We start from the raw sequence: 18,356 nt of genomic DNA, 5'->3' as shown, positions 1-18,356 counted from the left end.
ATCCATCGTTTGTATCCCCAAGGTATACGCCACCTTGGCCATATCTCAAGATTTTGACGTGATCTATGGGAATATCTAGCGCTGGCCTGCGAAGAGTCCTATATCGCCGTGGCCCTTCACAAATGTGGTCTGAAGTGAGCTGGATATGGATGACCTCAAGACAGGAGATGCTACTGCTAGGGTTGTCATAATGGCATTGGAGGCTTTGGTACGGTAAGACCATGAATATGACTGACTGACAGGACTTGGCTGAGATGAACAAGGCTCAACTTGAAGTCAGGCTTTGGCCACATAGGATTGTTATTGGTGAGACTGCTTAGGAAGTGTGAAAGCAGCGCCAGGCCATAGGGCATTCTTCATCGGCAGGCGGAGAATAGAATACACAGATAGCTCGGTTTAGAAAAAGGTGAGGCGTCATGTAACTGCACTCCAGGTGACCAACAGGCCCACAGTCGATGCACCCAGTCAACTTTTATAGCTTTGCAATACTGGTACAAATGGTATAGGAAACTTATAGGTGTAAGTATAACGTATGGCAAGAAGCCATGCACACTCTCCCTTTACCTCTGCTAAAGCACCAACAGCTCCGATCCATTCTCAAAAGATGGAGACTGACAGAATAGATTCGCATTTTGAGATATTCTGTTTCTCGTTATCGTCTGAAGTATGGGCTTCTCCTTGGTTGCCTGCTGTTGTATCAGGACCAAGTCAATGCTCTAAGAATGTACATTGTAGTGGGCGGGTATGAAACAATCCAAATATTGTAGCATCGAGCTCCAATTGATGTTGATATTTTGTAAGTCATGAAAGGTTGTCCTGTGGGGGTATGTAAGTGTGCATATTGACCAAGAAGCTTGAGTGTCTTGATTCCATCTTCATACTTCTTAACGCCAATAAGTTGTACTTAATGTGTACTTGTTGCATTACTTAGTTTTAGTATCCTCGTTTTGTTAGCCATACATACCATTCTGGCAAGATCTTCCAAGAGATTCAAATGTCTCTTGGTGATGCCATCACAGACCGCCAAGTGCACTCCCCCATCATCTGATATCTTGATCCAGATCGCCAAGACCTGGTTAAACGACTTGAAAGAGAGATCTTCATTGAACATCAAAATGGGGAAATAGCTGCTATATGCCAAGTCGCGTTTCTGTTTCGACTTTCGCGTTCGTCTGATCTTGCATCACGTTTCGCTATAGCCGGTTGATAGCTGCCAAGTCGATGCCAAGCAAATGCCAAGTCAATGGTCGGTTTCTATCCCGAAGTTAAAGCTATTGTGACGGGTTGCCTCCCTGGGTACCTTTTGAGTCGTGGATAAATGGGCTCGAGGGAATCTGGTATTAAAAGTGAGAGGAGCTGCTAGATAGGAGGCCATAGTGCCATCTATTTTCATCAGATACTCATCCTTTTAGATACCATTTTGCCTGCCCTTCAAGCAGTCATCTATCATGGCTCCTAATCATGAAACCTCCCTATCTACCATGGATTACTCTCCGAGGAAGTTGTCTTTTCCCTCCCCTAGTTCCATGGGAATTCAAGTTCGAGACTTCGCCCCTATCCAGCCACCCATAAGCTGGACCGATTCCCTTCGACTCTTGGCGACTTGCCTATTGGCTTTCACCAACAGCTTCATAGACATCACACCCATAGTCCTTCTCCCATACATACAGAAAGACTACAGAATCAGCCACGCCATCACATCACTGATATTGGTATCCAATACCCTAGGTTATCTAGTAGCAGCACCATTTACTAGACTTCTCGACCGAGCCGTAGGGAGATCCAATGCGTTCGGAATATCTCAGGGGGTGATGGGTATCGGCTTTCTATTGATTGCTGGTCATTCCCCTTTTCCCATTACGGTCGTTGCCTATTTCTTGGTGGGGCTTGGTCTGGCGATTAGCTGGACGCTAAGCAATGTGTACTGCACCTCATTGGGTGAAGGCGAGACGACCCCGGCCCTTGGGTTACTTCATGGATGTTACGGTGTTGGGGCTGTAGGGGGGTATTCGCTGGCCACCTCCTTGATGGTTCGGGGTATAACTTGGTGTCATTTCTATCTTGTGTTGCTTTTACTCACAATCTTGAATACTGTCGTTTCAAGCCGAGTCTTCAGGAGCTATGAGAATGAATTCCCCGATCAATGTTTTGTCCAGAGTCCCCATTACGCAAAGTCGACAGATTATTCTCGTGGGTTGAACGAAAATATGAGGAATGTAAGCGCGGACTTGGAGCGCGAACCCCTCTTGAGTTACAGAACATGGGTCATGCCTTCGGACCACAACCAAATGGACGACTATAGGACGCCCTGGCCATCGTCAAGCAGTATTCAGAACACCATCTTCAACAGGAGCATGTTCGTCGGTACCCTGTTCATTTTCGCCTACGCAGGGGCAGAGATCTCCATGTCGGGGTCGATACTGGAGAACCGCAGCCGAGAGAATCCACATCCCTCTGTGAGCTTCACCGCGCTTGGGTTCTGGGTCGGAATGTCCTTTGGGAGATTCTTCTTCGCCTTGATATCACCTGAAATGGGCGATGAGTACGCGCTATGTATTCTACTTCAGGTCATTGTGTGGTACGTCCATGGTTTTGCGGGTGACGGGGTCTTATTGCCCCTCATTGGGTTTCTGTTTGGGCCTATTTTGCCCAATGCTATTGCTGTTTATGGACGACTGTTCCCCGGGAGTACGCGTATTACTGGATTCTCCTTCATTCTCGCCATTGGCAGGCTTGGGGGTACGTTGAGCTTTATTTTGGGCCAACGTGTCGTGGAAACCCTTGGGACTGGTGCGTTGCATTCCATTTGTGTTATGATGGGGACCGTTATGCTTTTTTGTTGGTTAGCACTACCTTGCTCTTAGGTATTAAAGAAGATTTGGCAGCTGCGTTCTAAACTATATCTCCATGTTGGAATTGCAAGGTGTGTTGTATAAGTTAATGTCGTTTTTCATATTCTGTAATTGACCGCTAGTTCCCCTGATAACGTCCCACACCCACATCCGGGACACCCCCACATGTGGGACACCCAAAATGCCTCATCAACACCGCTAGCCTCTAACTTCAACCTCTCTTTTCTTTATCAATATCAACCCAATCGTTACGAGATTTTACGTACGTCTTCTTTACACTAATATGAGTCAATATACCGAAGATGATATTTATCGAGCTCTTCAAGCAATAGCTACCGGTCAAAGCCTCCGAAAAGCAGCATATGAGCATGGTGTCCCAAGGTCTACTCTTTCACGACGGATTCAGGGAGACCAGTCAAGAGATACAGCCTTCGCTGACTACCAGAGGCTCTCTCCAGCCCAGGAATCCCATCTGGCTGAATGGGTTCGAATCCAGGCTGCCCTAGGCCTCCCACCAACCCATCAACAGCTCAAAGACTTCGCCGAGCGTATCCTACAGATCCACGGAGACACCGAACCACTTGGAAAGAACTGGGTCCAGGATTTTATCAAGAGGAACCCTTCAGTCAAGGTCCAGAGAAGCAGAGCTATCGATTCCCAGCGTATTAATGGAGCCTCAGCTAATGTGATCAGGCAATGGTTCAAATACCTCGCTATCCCTGAGATCAAAGCTATTAAGGCCTCGAATCGATACAATATGGATGAGACAGGTATTCTAGAAAGTAGAGGATCAAATGGTCTTGTTCTAGGATCATCTGAGACTCGTTCTATACGGAAGAAACAGCCTGGATCTCGAGCTTGGACATCTCTTATAGAGTGTATCTCTGCGACTGGTACTGCACTACCCCCACTTGTGATATACAAGGGGAAGTCTGTCCAGCAGCAGTGGTTTCCTCTGGACTTGACTCCATACGAAGCCTGGAGGTTTACAGCAACAGAGAATGGGTGGACGTCAGACTCTACGGCTATTGAGTGGCTACAAAAGATCTTTATTCCTTTGACTCAACCAGAGGACCCTGAAGAGACTAGGTTACTTATCCTAGATGGGCATAGTAGCCACGAAACGACAGAGTTTATGTACCTCTGCTTCATAAACAAGATACACTTGCTTTTCTTGCCGCCACACACATCCCACGTTCTCCAGCCTCTCGATCAGTCAGTGTTTGGACCCCTCAAGGCAGCCTATAAGAAGGAGCTTGGTTACCTTGACCGATGGGATACTACTACTGTCGTAGGGAAGAGAAACTTTCTCCTCTGCTATAGAAAGGCACGTCTAGCAGCATTGACCGCTAAGAACATTATCAGTGGATGGAAATATACTGGTCTCTGGCCTTCGAGCATAGCTAGACCCCTTATGAGCCCCCTGATCCTTGAGAATACGTCAGCACCAATCAAACAGCCTAGTCAGACTTGCAAAGGGCACTCTAGTAGTCAGGACTGGGCGTTAGAGACATCAAAAGTAGCCTGGTCAACGCCTAAGAGGAGAGATGAGCTCCAAGATCAACTCAGCTTATCAGCAAGCTTGATAGTGATCCAAATACCCAGCGGCTACTCTTTCGGAAAGTTCAAAAGGGCTTTGATGAGAAGGACTACCAATTAGCTGTCGCACAGCGAAAGATTGAGGCAATAGAGGCAGAGCTTGAGGCTAGTAGGGCTAGGAAGCGGAGGAAGGTCAAGATGAGCCTAAATTCGAAGTTTACTAATATCAAGGCTATTCGGAAGGCTTAAATCGAGGCTGGTGAAATTGAGGATAGTACAGATGAGTCTAGCGAGTCTGAAAACCCTAGTGACGGTGAAAGCTGTATTCTAGTCGCATTAGAATAAGTGTAAAAAAAGGTTGAAGTTAATGGTTATAATATACAGTGTCATTTTTAGGGCGTCCCACATGTGGGGGTATCCCGGATGTAGGTGTGGGACGTTACACTTATCAGCTTTCCATCCCGGGTGTTTGAGAGCTATCCGAGGATCCAAATATCTTTCATTAAGCTGATTTCTCTAGTCCCTTCTACCCCTTCTACTTCATATGGGATAACTTCCTGGAGCACATGGCCAATAAAAAAGGCAAGACTGCGCTGAAGCACCTTCGACTTTTAGATAACCTTGTGGCCAAGGAGGTAGTTCCGGCAAAGATGAACGTTCAAGATCTCCTGGATAACTGGATGATTGACCTCAAGCATCTATGGACCTTGTTCACTCCATTCCCCAAATTTCACTCTTCATTCAGCGGTGGGCCCAGTCGTCTGTTCCGCTCTACGAATCAGGGAGGAAGAACCGAACACACCGGAAACTCCATGCTAGCGTGTGGTTACATCAACCGTGACGGCAAAGATTTCAACTATGTCCAGAAATCTTCAACTTCGAGGGATTCAGAGCCATGTCGGCATCTCGGAGCTGAAATACCTGCCGCTCGCCATGCAGTCGGATCTAAATCTACGACAGAAGCTCACCGACAGATGCAACAGTTTTGGGGCGGTTAAATGACATCCATTACAGATTGTACGATGGCGAGGCTGGCATCGAGCGCGGTTCGGATGATGAGCCGCAGGAATACCACGTGAGTTGTTCATTGTGTGAGGCTCGGGGAGAAAGCAGCTTACTAAAGATACGCAGGGCCATACAATTGACAATGCTGCGCAAAGAAACCTGCGCATAGGAAAGTCAAACCCCTAAGGGGATAAAGCTTGATGGCCTCGAGGAGGATCAGTATGTTGTGCACTGACCATGTCAGGGGCTACTGCCGGAAGTACAAGGGATGGGTGTGTTCCCCTTACTTGTCTGATTAGTGACATACAACCCTGTTGGGCCGCAGGGAAGTATCATGGTGGACAACGTGCAAGAAAGCGAGTGGAGTGAGAAGATATTAGAGAACTTGGTTTTCCAATGCGAATCCGAAACGGTCATCCTTGGGTTTGTGGAAGTGCAACTCTCCTGACTGGACCGACTCAATACTTTAATCAGTGGCAAAGGTGATATATGCTGGCTCCTTCTACGGCTGTGTACTTAGCGCGCTAGGAAAAGGAATCGTCATGTTGCGACAAGCGTCCGAAATCAGTAACTGCAGAGTCAGGTTCGTGCAGCACTTGTCTTTATCTATCACATCCATACTAACTCACTAAATTATTTCTAGGCAGTGGTCGAACGAATGAAGAGGCCACTGTACATATTCAGTGCAGGAGAACTCGGTTCATCTAGCTCCACAGCCGAAGCGAAACTTGATAGCATTTCGATTTGTGCACGCACTGGGAAGAGTTTGTTCTACTATACGAATGCGATGTGTTTCTGTAGCAGCATTTAGGTTCAATAATGGACAGAAACAGATTGGTGTGGAGGAAGACGTGCGTTCAACTGCAAAGTCCAAGGCTGAAGAACACAGACAAAACTCTACAGCTTTCTCGCTAATGCTCGAGCACTACCAGATAAGAACGTTCAAATCATAAGAATTACCACTGAGTTGCTTAACGTAGTCCACGGTCCAATTGCACAGTTTGGCAGACCTTATACGACAATGTATAAGTTAATTCAACCACAACGCCTATCATCAATTGAAACTACTCAGAATCTTTATCTTCAGACGTCTCTACATCATTTCCACAAGTGCGCGCATTATGTCCGGGCTCGCCGCAGATTCTACAGCGCCGTACACGGTTATTTTAATTTATATTTTAATCATAAACGCCTCGTACGACCACCAATTTGACGAAATTCGTCATGTAACTGCCCATCAACCTCTCGTTAGACTGTAGGTCCTGTCCAGCTTGTATACGAAGTGACCCTCCACTCTGTAGCTGTTTTTTCTTCGCACGGCGACGTCGACTTAAATTCTCATTTGCCTTTCGAAGTGATTCGACCTCGCCTTCTAAAAGGGCAAGCCGATGCATAACCTTCGTTGTACCTCGCGCAATCTGACCTATTCCAGCAGAAATTGACGTTGGTGAGCTATTTTGATGTCGTACAATCCTATTTTTCACATAATCGATTTGTGATTGGGCTTCGGTTGGGTTGTTCGGAGTCTTTCATTCCCAAGGGACCGGGAGACCAGCCGAGCGACCCGGAGGTGTTGGCGTATGTAATTTCACATCGAGCTGTGATATGACATAATCTGCATCGTACGGAACTATTCCTACCCCTCGGAAACCTCCTTGGATATTTGAAACCGTGAAAGTTGCGTTGTACGCGTTTAAAAACGCCGGTAAAAAGTCTTCTTTCGAGATATGACTTATATGTGCTCGCATGAGATCTTCGATTTCTTTTCCGTACGCTCTTTTTAACCCGCGAAAACAACCAACATCAAGAGGCTGGAGCTTATGCGACGAACGAGGAGGCATACAAAGCGTGACGATATTGTTAGCTTTGCAATATACCTCGAAATCGGTCGAGTGATGGCTTTCGTGACCGTCGAGGATCAATAGGCGATGAGTACCTTTCGTACGAGACTTGGTGTGATGATCGAAGTGTTTTATCCAATCTTCGCCTCTCTCGTTCGTAGTCCAGCCATTTTAGTAACTGCGATAACCCAATCAGGCGGTAATGGGCTGTTTTCGTACCATGACGAGAGGTGGGTTTTTCCGGAGAAAATGATGTACGGAGGGAGGGCATAACCGGACGACCCAACGCCTTGAATAACTGTAACCCATTCCCGATTTCCTTGCTGGGCTGCTCTAGGCCTTCCGCGCCGATCAGAAGTCGTCACGACCATTTCGGACGAGATTTGGCCCATCACAAAACCGGTCTCGTCGAAGTTGTAGATATCCTCCTCCTGGATCGCGTATTTCGCAGAGGACTCTCTGATAGTCTATCCTTCGATTTAAACGCGTCCGGAGGTCTAGTTGTCGTCTTACGAAGCTCGAGGCCCAGTTGACGCCGATGCGTCCCGCGTCGCGACTTCGAAGTAATCGGTTGGCCATATCTTCAACACCACTCAATTGGGGAGGAAATGCTCGCGAATCTAGGTCAGTTATATGTCGTACGATTGCCTCTTCTTCGGAAGGAGTCGACTTTTGCGTTGGCGATCGCATAATCGCTCGAGCGGTTTTACTGTCGCGTCGATACGCAAGGGTTCTAGAAGGTACGTTATAGATCTGACCAGCGCGACGTACACTTAATTTTGGATCAGATTGAAGCGCATGTAATGCTAGAATCATATCACTTTCATTCCAAGAACCAACCATAGTTATGTGGTGAAAAACCGCAGGTCAAAGTGGTAGCGTACGAAAATCTGCGGAAGTGTGCAATTGGACCGTGGACTACGTTAGCTGAAATACAGAATGGCATGTTCTTGACGACAAACCACGTTCCTGTGATTGACCTAGCCTTCGAGTCATGCATTCACCTAACCATCAATCACCCTAAGCTTGATGCCGATTCTGTATTTTAGATTTGGCTGGCCTTCTTGGAGGGTTCTGAAGACCCTGATGCCTATAATGACAAAGCTAATATCAACTTCGTGGGCAGATCAAGAATGTGGTCAAACTGCCAGTCTTCTTGCCCTGAGGGACATCTCCCCACTTGCCATGAGAAATTTGGAGAAGGTGCTGAAACTCAAAGGCGTAGTTAGCTAAAAATTTCTTGGTAGTGACAGGGTACACTATGGATCGGTGAGGATCGATTTGACTAGTAACTGAGGGATTCAACCCTCAGATGATGACTCTGTACAGATCCTGTATTGGTTACGATGCTTGATGCGCAGTGTGATGTGTGTATTGACTTCTCGGAGTGCTATGTAACAAGTTACATCTAAGGTAGGTAGGCAGGTGCCGACCTTTTTATCTACACAAGCGATTTCACTGCCTTAGGCACCACCTCAGGCACCACCTCAGGCACACATATGGCGCTCAATCCCACAGTAATGACTAAGAAGTTGTGAGTAGTCACGACTAGCCGTAGTCGATCAAACTCGATCCACCACCATATCTTCAATCCCAGAGTAACTTTCCATGACGGAAAAGTGCAAGCCACGTTCTGGCCCAGTCATTTAACCAGACCCACTCTTCCCGAGCACAACGTGGACGGGTCGGCATGCCGGACAGAGGCATCCTGGCCGAGTATCATGTGTTTGTAGCGGCTAGCATAATTGCCGTGCTGGCGTACATGGCCCAAGACGAGGCCTGCACTTTGCCAGCCGCCAGGCTCACGTTGTGGATGGCGCTGAATGGGGACTTGCCTACCAGGGAGCCCAGATGAGAACAGACAGGAAAGGGATGTTGTGGTTCTTCGGCAGGGAACTGGCGTTGTGTCAATTGCGGGGTTGTGACATCTGATGAGTAGGTTCATGAAAGTTTAAATCATGTCGTATCGTTTGTGCTAATTGGGTGACATAGCTATCACAAAGTCTTTGTCGGACAAGGAGCTGCAAACGTCCTTGGGAGCTTGTGCGGCCTAAACCATTAACTACAAAACCTCACCAGGGTGGGACCCGGCGCCCTGCTGGTGGGAGGGCACTGGTGTCATCTGCTAGACGGGCAGTTCCGCGACACTGGATCAGAGCCTGGCAAGTGTGACACAAGGACGTAATATAAGCGCCCTTGGCATACTCGGCGGGCTGGTGGAGGTGACTATGGACTTTGGTCGTATTTAAATATGAGTTACAGAGAATATTCAAATCCCACCAGCATTCCCATGGTGATTACAGTACTGCATTTGTTTCTAGAGGTATCTGGGCCACAATCCGGGGCCGCTTCTGCGCTGAAACGTGGGGGATAAACCTTACGCGGATCATGTACATTCACCAGAGCTATCAGCTAGCTTCAATTGATCAATCCTCACAAATTGCACTGCATGAAGTGATTGGAATTTCACAAATACGAATGGTTAAAATGTCGCTTACCCCATATCACACAAGCAGTGCTGATACAAAGTGATAATCATGGTACTCTCCAAGCGTTTCGAACGTAACACGGCGGATATCCCAGTGCACTATGAACCGTAGCAGTTGCCTTGACATTGACCCTCAAAAGACAAAACCTGAGCACAAATAACGTCGTCACAGTAAAGTAAATAGATGTGGGGTTCATAACTTTTTTGTGCATTCAGACGTCAGTACTTGTGACTGGTATGTAGAGCTCAAGCAAGGCGATTTCACTTTCCATAATTATTAGACATTCACCCTTTCTTTTGTTTATTCCTTTTCTCCTCCTTTTTCTGCTGCTTCAGCGCCGCCTTACAGGCCTTCTTGTTGAGCTTCTCTACACTCTTCTCGTAGTTCTTGATTAGGCGCTGCCTCTCCCGTTCCCGGCGCTCGGCTCGGGCCCTTTCGTCCTTGGCGGCCATTCTCTCGTTGGCTTCGACGCCGGAGTCGCCGGTAAACCACGGACTGGGAAGGGCATAGGAAAAGTCAGACACGGAACCGGAGATCGTGGCGGGTCTGACAACGGAGATATTCGCATCGGGGAAGCTGTAAATCGAGTTGCGAGTGGCCTCCCGGGTGCGCAACTCGGAGGCAGACGTGGTCGTCGGGGTGGCGGGGCTAGATTGCACGGGGTTCGAAGCTGCGATTACGTCGGCGGGATCGATTTCGTCGAGACTACTTATGTGATTCGGCGGCAGACACGAAGCGGGCGGAATGGAAGAATAACCCGAATCCGGATTGCCTTCTCTCTTTGGTTTCTCTTTTTGACGTTCCTGCACAGACTTTTGAATCGCAGTGAGTTTTTCTGCATACCTTTTCATCATCTGCTCATGTTGAGCCTTGTGTACGGTGTACCCAACTCTACCCCGTTCCACCTCGGAGTGGAGTACAGGTGTAGACTGTTCTGCTTCAGACATGACGTCGATCGTTACTTGGTGCGTTGAGCGTTCATCGTCATCTTCAAGGATCGGCTGCAGACGCACAATTCGACATGGCGGCTGGATGTCTGCTGCTGGAAGCCGATTTACTGGAATTCGGGATCGCACGTCAGAGACAGTTGCTGGTGTGCCAAGGCGCGGTATAGTAGACACTGCCGGACGTGAGCGTTGCTGCGATAAGCTTTCTGAAGTCTGTGATGTGAGAATACGTCGAAAAGACTCAGACGAAGCAGTTGGTGTCGATCGTAGTGCTGGGTGTATGTCTAACTGTTGATTTCTAGATTCTAGTCGTAGTGCAGCGTGTTGCGAAGGATTTGGAGAAAGGGGGGCAGGGTGTAGTGTTGGTTGGGCTGCGCTCCGGGGATCACTCGACGATGAATTTCTAGACGCGGGTGCCTTGGATACAAGCGGTTCGGCATCTGGATTCTGTGGCACTTCAGCAGTCGAACAGGGTGCGGTACACGGTGGTTTCGGGGGTGAACGAGTGGGTGGAGGCACCGGTGGCAAATCCATTGTTGGTGGCGGGCCTTTCAAGTGCGGAGAGTTGGGCGGCTGTCTGTACTGATAAAATCCAGTGCCTTTACCTACTGGTGTTCCAGCCGGTGGAACGAAAGGACGATGAGGCCGTGTTGCAGTATGCAGGGTGGGAGAATACGGCAATGGTGGTTCCGTTTCATGACGGTATGCTTGTCCTGACCCCAACTGTGGAAGGCTCCGTGCGTTTCGAAGTTTTTGTGCCCGGTTCATATCTCCGGAAGCTACAATGTTCACATTATTGTCCTCCGCAGATTGGCGAGGTGCCTTAGAGGTCTCTTCATGGTGGAGTGCCCTGGGAGTCTCTTCACGACCGGCTGCCTTGGGAGTCCCTTTTCGAAGTGCCCGTGGAGTGGTTGCACACCTTGGGCGACAAGGTTCACGGGAAACAAGGACTCCAGGGGTCTGCTGATTATTGTTGCGTGTGAACGGCGGCAACGCCTCATCCTCGACCAAAGAAGTCTTGTATTCAAGATTCGAGAACGACAATGGCGGCAATACTGAACTCCCGTCATCTGAGGTCTGGTGCATCAAACTGCTTTGAGACATCGTGCGGGGTGGTGCAGTGCTAGACTGCACTCCGAGAGATTCCTGAACATCACGTATAACTTGCTCAGCTCTGTGCTGTAATAAGTTTGGATAGCTGCCTCGAGACTTGGTGGGGCTTGGATTGTATTTGGCCATCTGTGCCTTCTTCAGATCTCGACGAGACTTTGAACGAGCAAGGCGTTCAAGGCTGATCAGCTGCCTCTCCGGGGTCCCCCATGATGCATTGCCTTCTGATTCACTCTGCTTATCGCCCGCGTGTGGAGCGAGGGTGTGACCTTTAGTGTTGCTAGCATGAGCTGTTGATAGGCAACGCTGATCATTCTCGGGAGAAGTTTTTGTCATGTAACCCTGGTCATTGCTGACAAAAGCTCTTCGCATACGACCCTGACCATCGCTGACAGGAGCGATGGACGCATCACTCCGATCGTGGCTGGTATGAGCTCTCGGCATGAGACTCTGATCATTGCTGAAAGGAGCTGATCTTGTTAGATGAGTGCCACTGGCATGCGCTCTTGGACTATCACTAGGGTCACCGCGGGTAGAAGCAGATAGCAAACTACCTGGATCGCCAAGGACAGGGGTTGATTGCATGTTGACCTGTCTTGCCTCAGGAGAAGGCGATGACCCGCGATTACGGCCGGCAATAGCAAGAACTGATTGTGTATCACCTATGCCATCGCCAGAAAAAAGCGACGGTTCACCTCGATGGTCGTCCATAGCAAGAGTTGCTTGCATATCAATCAGATCATTATCGCCAGAAGAACACAGTGGCATAACCAAAGGGTCTCTGCTGGCAAGTTGTGATTGAATACGGTCCCTATTGTGCCCAGACGAAAACGATGGTACACTACGGCAGTTTCGGATGGGAAGAGTTGATTGCATACCGGGCCTATCATTGCCAGCAAGGACTGATGATCCTTCACCAAATCGGTTGTCTGCTACATAACCAATCAGCACTTCAGCCAAAAAAATAAGAAATATGGACGACAAGGAACACACTATTCTTGCGATCCGCCATCTTGATGGAACTCTGAGCATTTCAGTCTGATGTATTGGCGTAGAAAATTCGGCGAAGGGATAAGCCTTCGGGCGAGGTCGGCCAGCTGTTTGGTATACTTGCCGTGATATCCGAGTGAACGGAGTGAATTCGCACTTGGGAAGCGACGATGGATCCAACCCAGGACACTTTGAGGAGATCAGATCTGCGATGGGAATTAATTAGCAGCCTGATTTGAAGAATGAGAACCGAGGATCAGTACCAGAAACTTGCAAGACGGAAGCGGTGATTCAGTGCTGTGCTGTTCTGGCGACGCCAATTACTGCAGGGATATTTTCACGGGAGATCTCAGCCAGCCCAATAATACAGAGGCAGAAAACTGGTGCTGTCCTGTTCTCGTGATGCTAATTCTCGAAGGGATCGGTTCACGGGCGTTGTCAGCCAGCGGTTTGTTATTGGTTTTGTTGTTGGTGCTTGAAGGAACGAGAAAGAACTGTGAACTATGACCCAGGGGATCCGCGATCACGTTATCAACAAGGAACAATACCTAGCCTGCTATAAAATGCATAGGTGTGAGCCGAACATGAGCATAGCAGGCCAGTGGAGCGATTTGTTGAACGGAGGAAGTCCGGATGCCCAGCCTGGAATATGCTGTGTTAAAGCAGGATCGAGTTGAAACAATTGGTGTGTCTGGCAATTTGAGGTGAAGGATAATGGTGCCAAGTCCTAGCTTGAGATGGCTACCAATTGCTCAACACCATCCTCTCTCGCCAACCCTCTGGAGTGCATGGTGCACGGACCCCTAGTAAATGCCCATTGAGTGAACAACATCTTCAGTCTTTCCCATGATAAGAATCCACTGCAACCTTTGAAGCTGTAGCCATCGTCATTTATTTGATGCCCGGACTCTACTCGGCTCAGAAGTCTATTCCCTATCCCACGCGACCACGAAACCACATGTAGTCATGTTCGAACTACTCATGGAAATCCTCATGGAAATCCTCATCGAAATCACACTCGGCCTTTGTGACGCTGCAATCGATTTGTTAAACAACCTCTTCGACATCGCAGTCCAGATTGGCGATATCCTCGTTGATCAGTTGGAGCTGTTCTTACTATACGCGTCTATAATAGCATTGATCCGTGCTTTCGACTAGCCAGCCCCTTGGATCGGCAAATCTCCGAGGCTATGGGCCGTTGTCGTCGCAACAAGGATTGCTACCCCTGATTGAGACGTCAGCCACTGCCGAGACCCCGACCGTTTGAGGTCAACGTATTTCTTGTGGCTTGACCCGCCTAGACGACTTGGAACGCGCAATTTCCTTGCGCAGGAAGTCGCAGGAGTGCTCGCTTTCTCGCATGAACATCTATGTCCATTGAAGAAGAAGAGGACAGCCAAGAGACGGGGAGACAGAAACACCAGTTCCATCGCATTTTGATGAGGAAATATTGCTAGAGACGATAATGTTGACGAAGAAAGGTGGCAGCCCTGCGCTGTTGAAGTTATCAGGGCGACAGTGGGGAAGGCGCATCAGCGCGCAACTGCGCCAGCACCCGTCGCAGATGCTGTCAGCTGGAGCTCTGCGCCGCAGTGCGAATTCGACGGCAGCGAAAGGGGAGGATCAAGATGGAAATCACCCACGTGGATCACCGGAAGTCGGAAAGGGATGCACATTGTTGAGGTTGGGAACATCAGCGGTACAGTACAGTCAATTCTCGACATCAACAATAACAACTAAACAAGCCCGTCGACCACAAGGAGACTACCAAGTCGCACAAGGTCGACCAACATTGTTGACGACGAGGGGAGAGTCCGCACAGCAGCGCAGCCATTTCTCGACCACAGCACAGAGAACTGAGGATGACTTCAAGGAAGATCGCAAGCACCAACGGCCGCAGGGGGAAGATGCCCAGCCCACATTGTTGATGAAGATGGGAGAGTCGGCGGCGACCACTTTAGCATCGGTGCTGGTCTTGGGTTTAGGATTTGCCGTCGCAGGATACGTTTACCATAAGTCGTACAAGTATTTCCAACTGAGCAAGATCAAGAACGCATTCGAGCCGGGCGACCCCGTTCTCGAGCTTGCTGCTATTGGAAAGGAGATCCCGGCGCCTCCTAATTCGGAACATTGGATCAGTAAGTTTACCTTTGGGGCCTCAAGCTCCTTTGCCCTTGTCCTTTTCTGAAGGTGGGGCGGAAAGCGATCTTCATGAGAGCTTGAGAAACGGTTGCTTTCAAGCAGACATGATGTCTCATCGGAGAGGCAAAGAATCTTTCAACCCATCAAGAGTGAAACTTGCTGACTTGGAGAATGATAGTGAGACGCGAGCAAGAGAGAATCGATGCGATTGTACGAGGTGATGAGAAAGGCCACTATTTTCTGGTAATGGGCGAGAAGGGGAGTGGCAAAAGTAGCATGTTGCTGGTAAGTCTCCCTATTCTTGCGATTTTGAATTTGGAAACATGGACTGAAAAACCGAAGGAGGCAATGCGCAAGATAGACGGTGACGGCTGCGCCATGTTCGAGGCTCATGCCGACCTGGAAATTTTCCGCATCCGACTAGGAAAGGCTCTTGATTATGAGGTAAGTTGCTGCATGCCGCTGCGACTTTTCAAAGGAAAACTCAAATGCAAAGGTTGCCTATCAAGTTTCTGTGCTTGTCACAATAGACTTGTGGTTTAAGTTGCGTCGCGGGTGACATAGACGGTTTGCTGATCTCCCTTAGTTCCACGAGGACTACATCGGTGGCTACTTCAGCGAGCGAGGTCCAAGAGACACGACGGCGCTCTTAGATATCGAGAGAGCGCTGAATAAGCTGGAAAAGGTGGCACTTCAGCACCGAGCAGAGAAGAACAAACCCTTAATCATCATCATCAATCAGACTCATCTAATCCGAGATGACGAAGATGGAAAAGACTTGCTGGAGTTACTACAGCAAAGATCAGAGCAATGGGCCGCTTCAAACCTCGTCACTATGATCTTCAACACCGACGACTATTGGATATATGAGCGATTCAAGCAGCTGGCCACTAGAATGGAAGTCCTCTCAGTGACTGACTTGCCTAAAGACCAAGCTGTCGCCGCGCTGAAAAACTACCGGCATAAATACTTCAAAGAAGATGTGGCGAACGACCTTCTTGATCACGTCTACAACATGGTCGGAGGGCGATTGAATTTCCTGAACCGAGTAGCCAAATCGGATGACATGCTCCAGACGTGCGATCGGATCACCGAAATCGAGAAGACGTGGTTCCTGAACCAGTGCTGGATTCTCGGCATGGAGATGGATGACGACGTGATGGACCAGCAGAAGTGGGCTGTAGGTATTCCCGACAGTTCGCCAGCCAGTGAGCGTTGTGACTAACCCGGTATACTCTCTAGTCTGCCGCCATGGTTCTCGCACTCGCCCTCGTCGACAAGGAAGAAGAAATGGATAAAACCTACGACGAAGTGCGAGGGCACATTCTCCCATCGTTCCAAATGCACAAAGCCCAACAGATCATGGCTCGGTCCGACTACATACGAGACCTCGACCGTCTCAACATCTTCACCATCACGAGCACCGCCAGAGTGCGGGCAAGCTCAGTGCCTATGCATCGGGCCTTCAAAGATATCTGTGCCGAACCGGGCTTCCGACAATTTCTTGAGGACACTATCCAGCGCATTGCGGATATCGAGAGCTTGGGCCGCACGAGAGAGCTCGTCGCCAAGGACCTGGTGCTGGGTGGGAAGTATGAGTGGACCAAGGGCTGGACTGGAAAGGTGGCCATGAAGCTGCAGGAGAAGGAGGAGAGTAATGATGGGAAGAATGGTAGTGACGACAAGGAGAAATGAAGTGATCGGTGAGAGATATGGTCACAGGTCGGGGCTGGATTAGTCCCGCGGTCGATTGTTTGATTAAGGCGATTTAGTCATGGCTGGTCCTTGATGATGGAGATGGAGGATTTCTCACAACGAGCTTATTTCCTTTGTATACTGTACATTACTGTAACAGATGCTGGATCAGATAGACGTCAAGAGAAGGGCAAGCCAGAGTGATCGCAACGATCAGTGCGGCTCGGGTTTCATAGTAGTCACAGCAGAGAGCCTTGATTTGCACATAGGCAATATATCCATGTTTCACCTTGCTCCAAAGTCAGCTTTGTTCCTAAACTGGGTTTGTTGGCACAAAATCGATGGGAATAGGGTTAATTCCATGCCCAACCCTTGACTGGAATATTCTAGTTTTGCAGCATGTGGAAGATCCAATCTGATACTCTCCGAGTTCAGCTGTTGGAAACTGGGATACAGTACATATCTATGTTCTTGACTAGGGCTATCCGCTTCTTACTACCCTTGAGTCTTTGCCTAGCGCCACTATGGCTGGGTACATGATTAGCTGAAGGAATTTGTTCAATATAACCCAAGACATCAATAAGGACATGTACAACTACAACCAATTCTTTACCTCAACTCTCGACCAAATCGCCTAAATGCCAACCAATCCTCTTCCATAAGTCATGCCCTGTCAAACTGTCCCACCAAAACAGACTCGATACTGACCGTTCGCTCTGAAAACAACCCGTCACAACCCACCCACCAAATACTCAGCCGAAATGCAATTGTCCTCTATCATATATGTGTCCACGATCGCGGTGGGGCTCGTCTCTGCCACCTGCATTCCTGAGATAAACGCTGCACCCGTAAAACAGGATTGCTTGGGCCAGAGCTGCGACGCAAGCGAGCTGGAGGCCACGACGGAGAATATCTACAACCCAACGACCTGATTTGGGTGTGCGCTGTACTAAGAGCATTATGACAGTAGAGAATGTATTGTTCGGATTGAGTCTGTCGGTGTCAAAAGAATTTGAGCTCTGACTATTGTGGAAAGGGGATTGGATCTTCGGCAGCAGCATCAGCAGCAGCAGCAGAAGTGAGGCTTCATATTCAGGCGTCTGTCTTTGTAGATATAGTTCATGATAAACCTAATGTCTTATGTATGGTTAGTTGGTCGTCGTGAAAGTATATGTGCTGAGGGTAATGATCATGGTGCTTCGCATTGTAGCTTGATCAGAAAAGATCAACTACCGTAGCCGAAAGGGATCACAAACTTTGTGTGGGGGATATAGGCAACAGAGCTGTATTGGGGATTGGAATAACTCCCAAAGGCTGCAGCTACGGAAGGGCTACCTACGGCCAGTTGGCCGAAGCGCTGCACACAGCAAACAGCCCCTGCGTCTGGGCCAACGCAAGACTTCGCATCAACTTATTACCACCTGCAACTTTCCATGGCATTGAAATGCAATGAATAAAAAGGCGAGGCAAGTGTATAACCACAACGGGCGCACTAATAAATTAAGCAACCTATCAGCCCATTTCATCCCTCGCAACATGCCTTGTTCGTTCTCTGTGCCCATGACCAACTGCCAACTGCAAACACAGCGGACGTTGTTTTCTCCAGGTCCCTGCGAACTCTCATTTAAGCGATGCAAGGACTCACCAAACAAGGAACATGGTTGGTGTTGAAAATCGACCCTTCCTGGATGGGTTTGCTCACGTATCCCTGCCAAGGTAGCACGAGTATGGGATCAGGTGTGGTTG

At 48.8% G+C, this 18,356-nt stretch overlaps 5 protein-coding genes across 5 annotated transcripts; 3 read left to right on the top strand and 2 right to left on the bottom strand.

Annotated features, from left to right (window-relative positions):
* Positions 1-1,526: 1,526 nt before the first annotated feature.
* BCR38DRAFT_352617 (major facilitator superfamily domain-containing protein) lies at positions 1,527-2,864 on the top strand (the record flags this gene model as incomplete). Its single annotated transcript, XM_040856717.1, has 2 exons — positions 1,527-2,194; positions 2,303-2,864. 2 exons carry the CDS (start codon positions 1,527-1,529, stop codon positions 2,862-2,864), a joined length of 1,230 nt encoding a protein of 409 aa, XP_040711613.1.
* A 5,897-nt stretch (positions 2,865-8,761) lies between these two features.
* BCR38DRAFT_446603 (uncharacterized protein) lies at positions 8,762-9,410 on the top strand. Its single transcript, XM_040861102.1, has 2 exons — positions 8,762-9,172; positions 9,230-9,410. The coding sequence occupies exon 1, from the start codon at positions 8,928-8,930 to the stop codon at positions 9,090-9,092; it is 165 nt and encodes a 54-aa protein (XP_040711612.1). The 5' UTR covers positions 8,762-8,927; the 3' UTR covers positions 9,093-9,172; positions 9,230-9,410.
* A 569-nt stretch (positions 9,411-9,979) lies between these two features.
* On the bottom strand, positions 9,980-10,595 carry BCR38DRAFT_446602 (uncharacterized protein). Its single transcript, XM_040861101.1, has one exon. It carries the CDS (start codon positions 10,578-10,580, stop codon positions 10,011-10,013), a length of 570 nt encoding a protein of 189 aa, XP_040711611.1. The 5' UTR covers positions 10,581-10,595; the 3' UTR covers positions 9,980-10,010.
* Positions 10,596-13,832: 3,237 nt separating this feature from the next.
* On the bottom strand, positions 13,833-14,322 carry BCR38DRAFT_70169 (uncharacterized protein). Its single transcript, XM_040865571.1, has one exon. The coding sequence runs from the start codon at positions 14,201-14,203 to the stop codon at positions 13,928-13,930; it is 276 nt and encodes a 91-aa protein (XP_040711610.1). The 5' UTR covers positions 14,204-14,322; the 3' UTR covers positions 13,833-13,927.
* Positions 14,035-16,900, top strand: BCR38DRAFT_446597 (uncharacterized protein). Its single transcript, XM_040861100.1, has 6 exons — positions 14,035-14,472; positions 14,534-14,911; positions 15,094-15,200; positions 15,258-15,359; positions 15,502-16,095; positions 16,158-16,900. Exons 1-6 carry the CDS (start codon positions 14,442-14,444, stop codon positions 16,608-16,610), a joined length of 1,665 nt encoding a protein of 554 aa, XP_040711609.1. The 5' UTR covers positions 14,035-14,441; the 3' UTR covers positions 16,611-16,900.
* The last annotated feature ends 1,456 nt before the right edge of the window (positions 16,901-18,356 follow it).

Source organism: Pseudomassariella vexata (assembly GCF_002105095.1).
Source record: "Pseudomassariella vexata strain CBS 129021 chromosome Unknown BCR38scaffold_15, whole genome shotgun sequence".
Lineage (NCBI taxonomy): Eukaryota > Fungi > Ascomycota > Sordariomycetes > Amphisphaeriales > Pseudomassariaceae > Pseudomassariella > Pseudomassariella vexata.
This window is presented reverse-complemented; position numbering and strand designations above follow the sequence as displayed.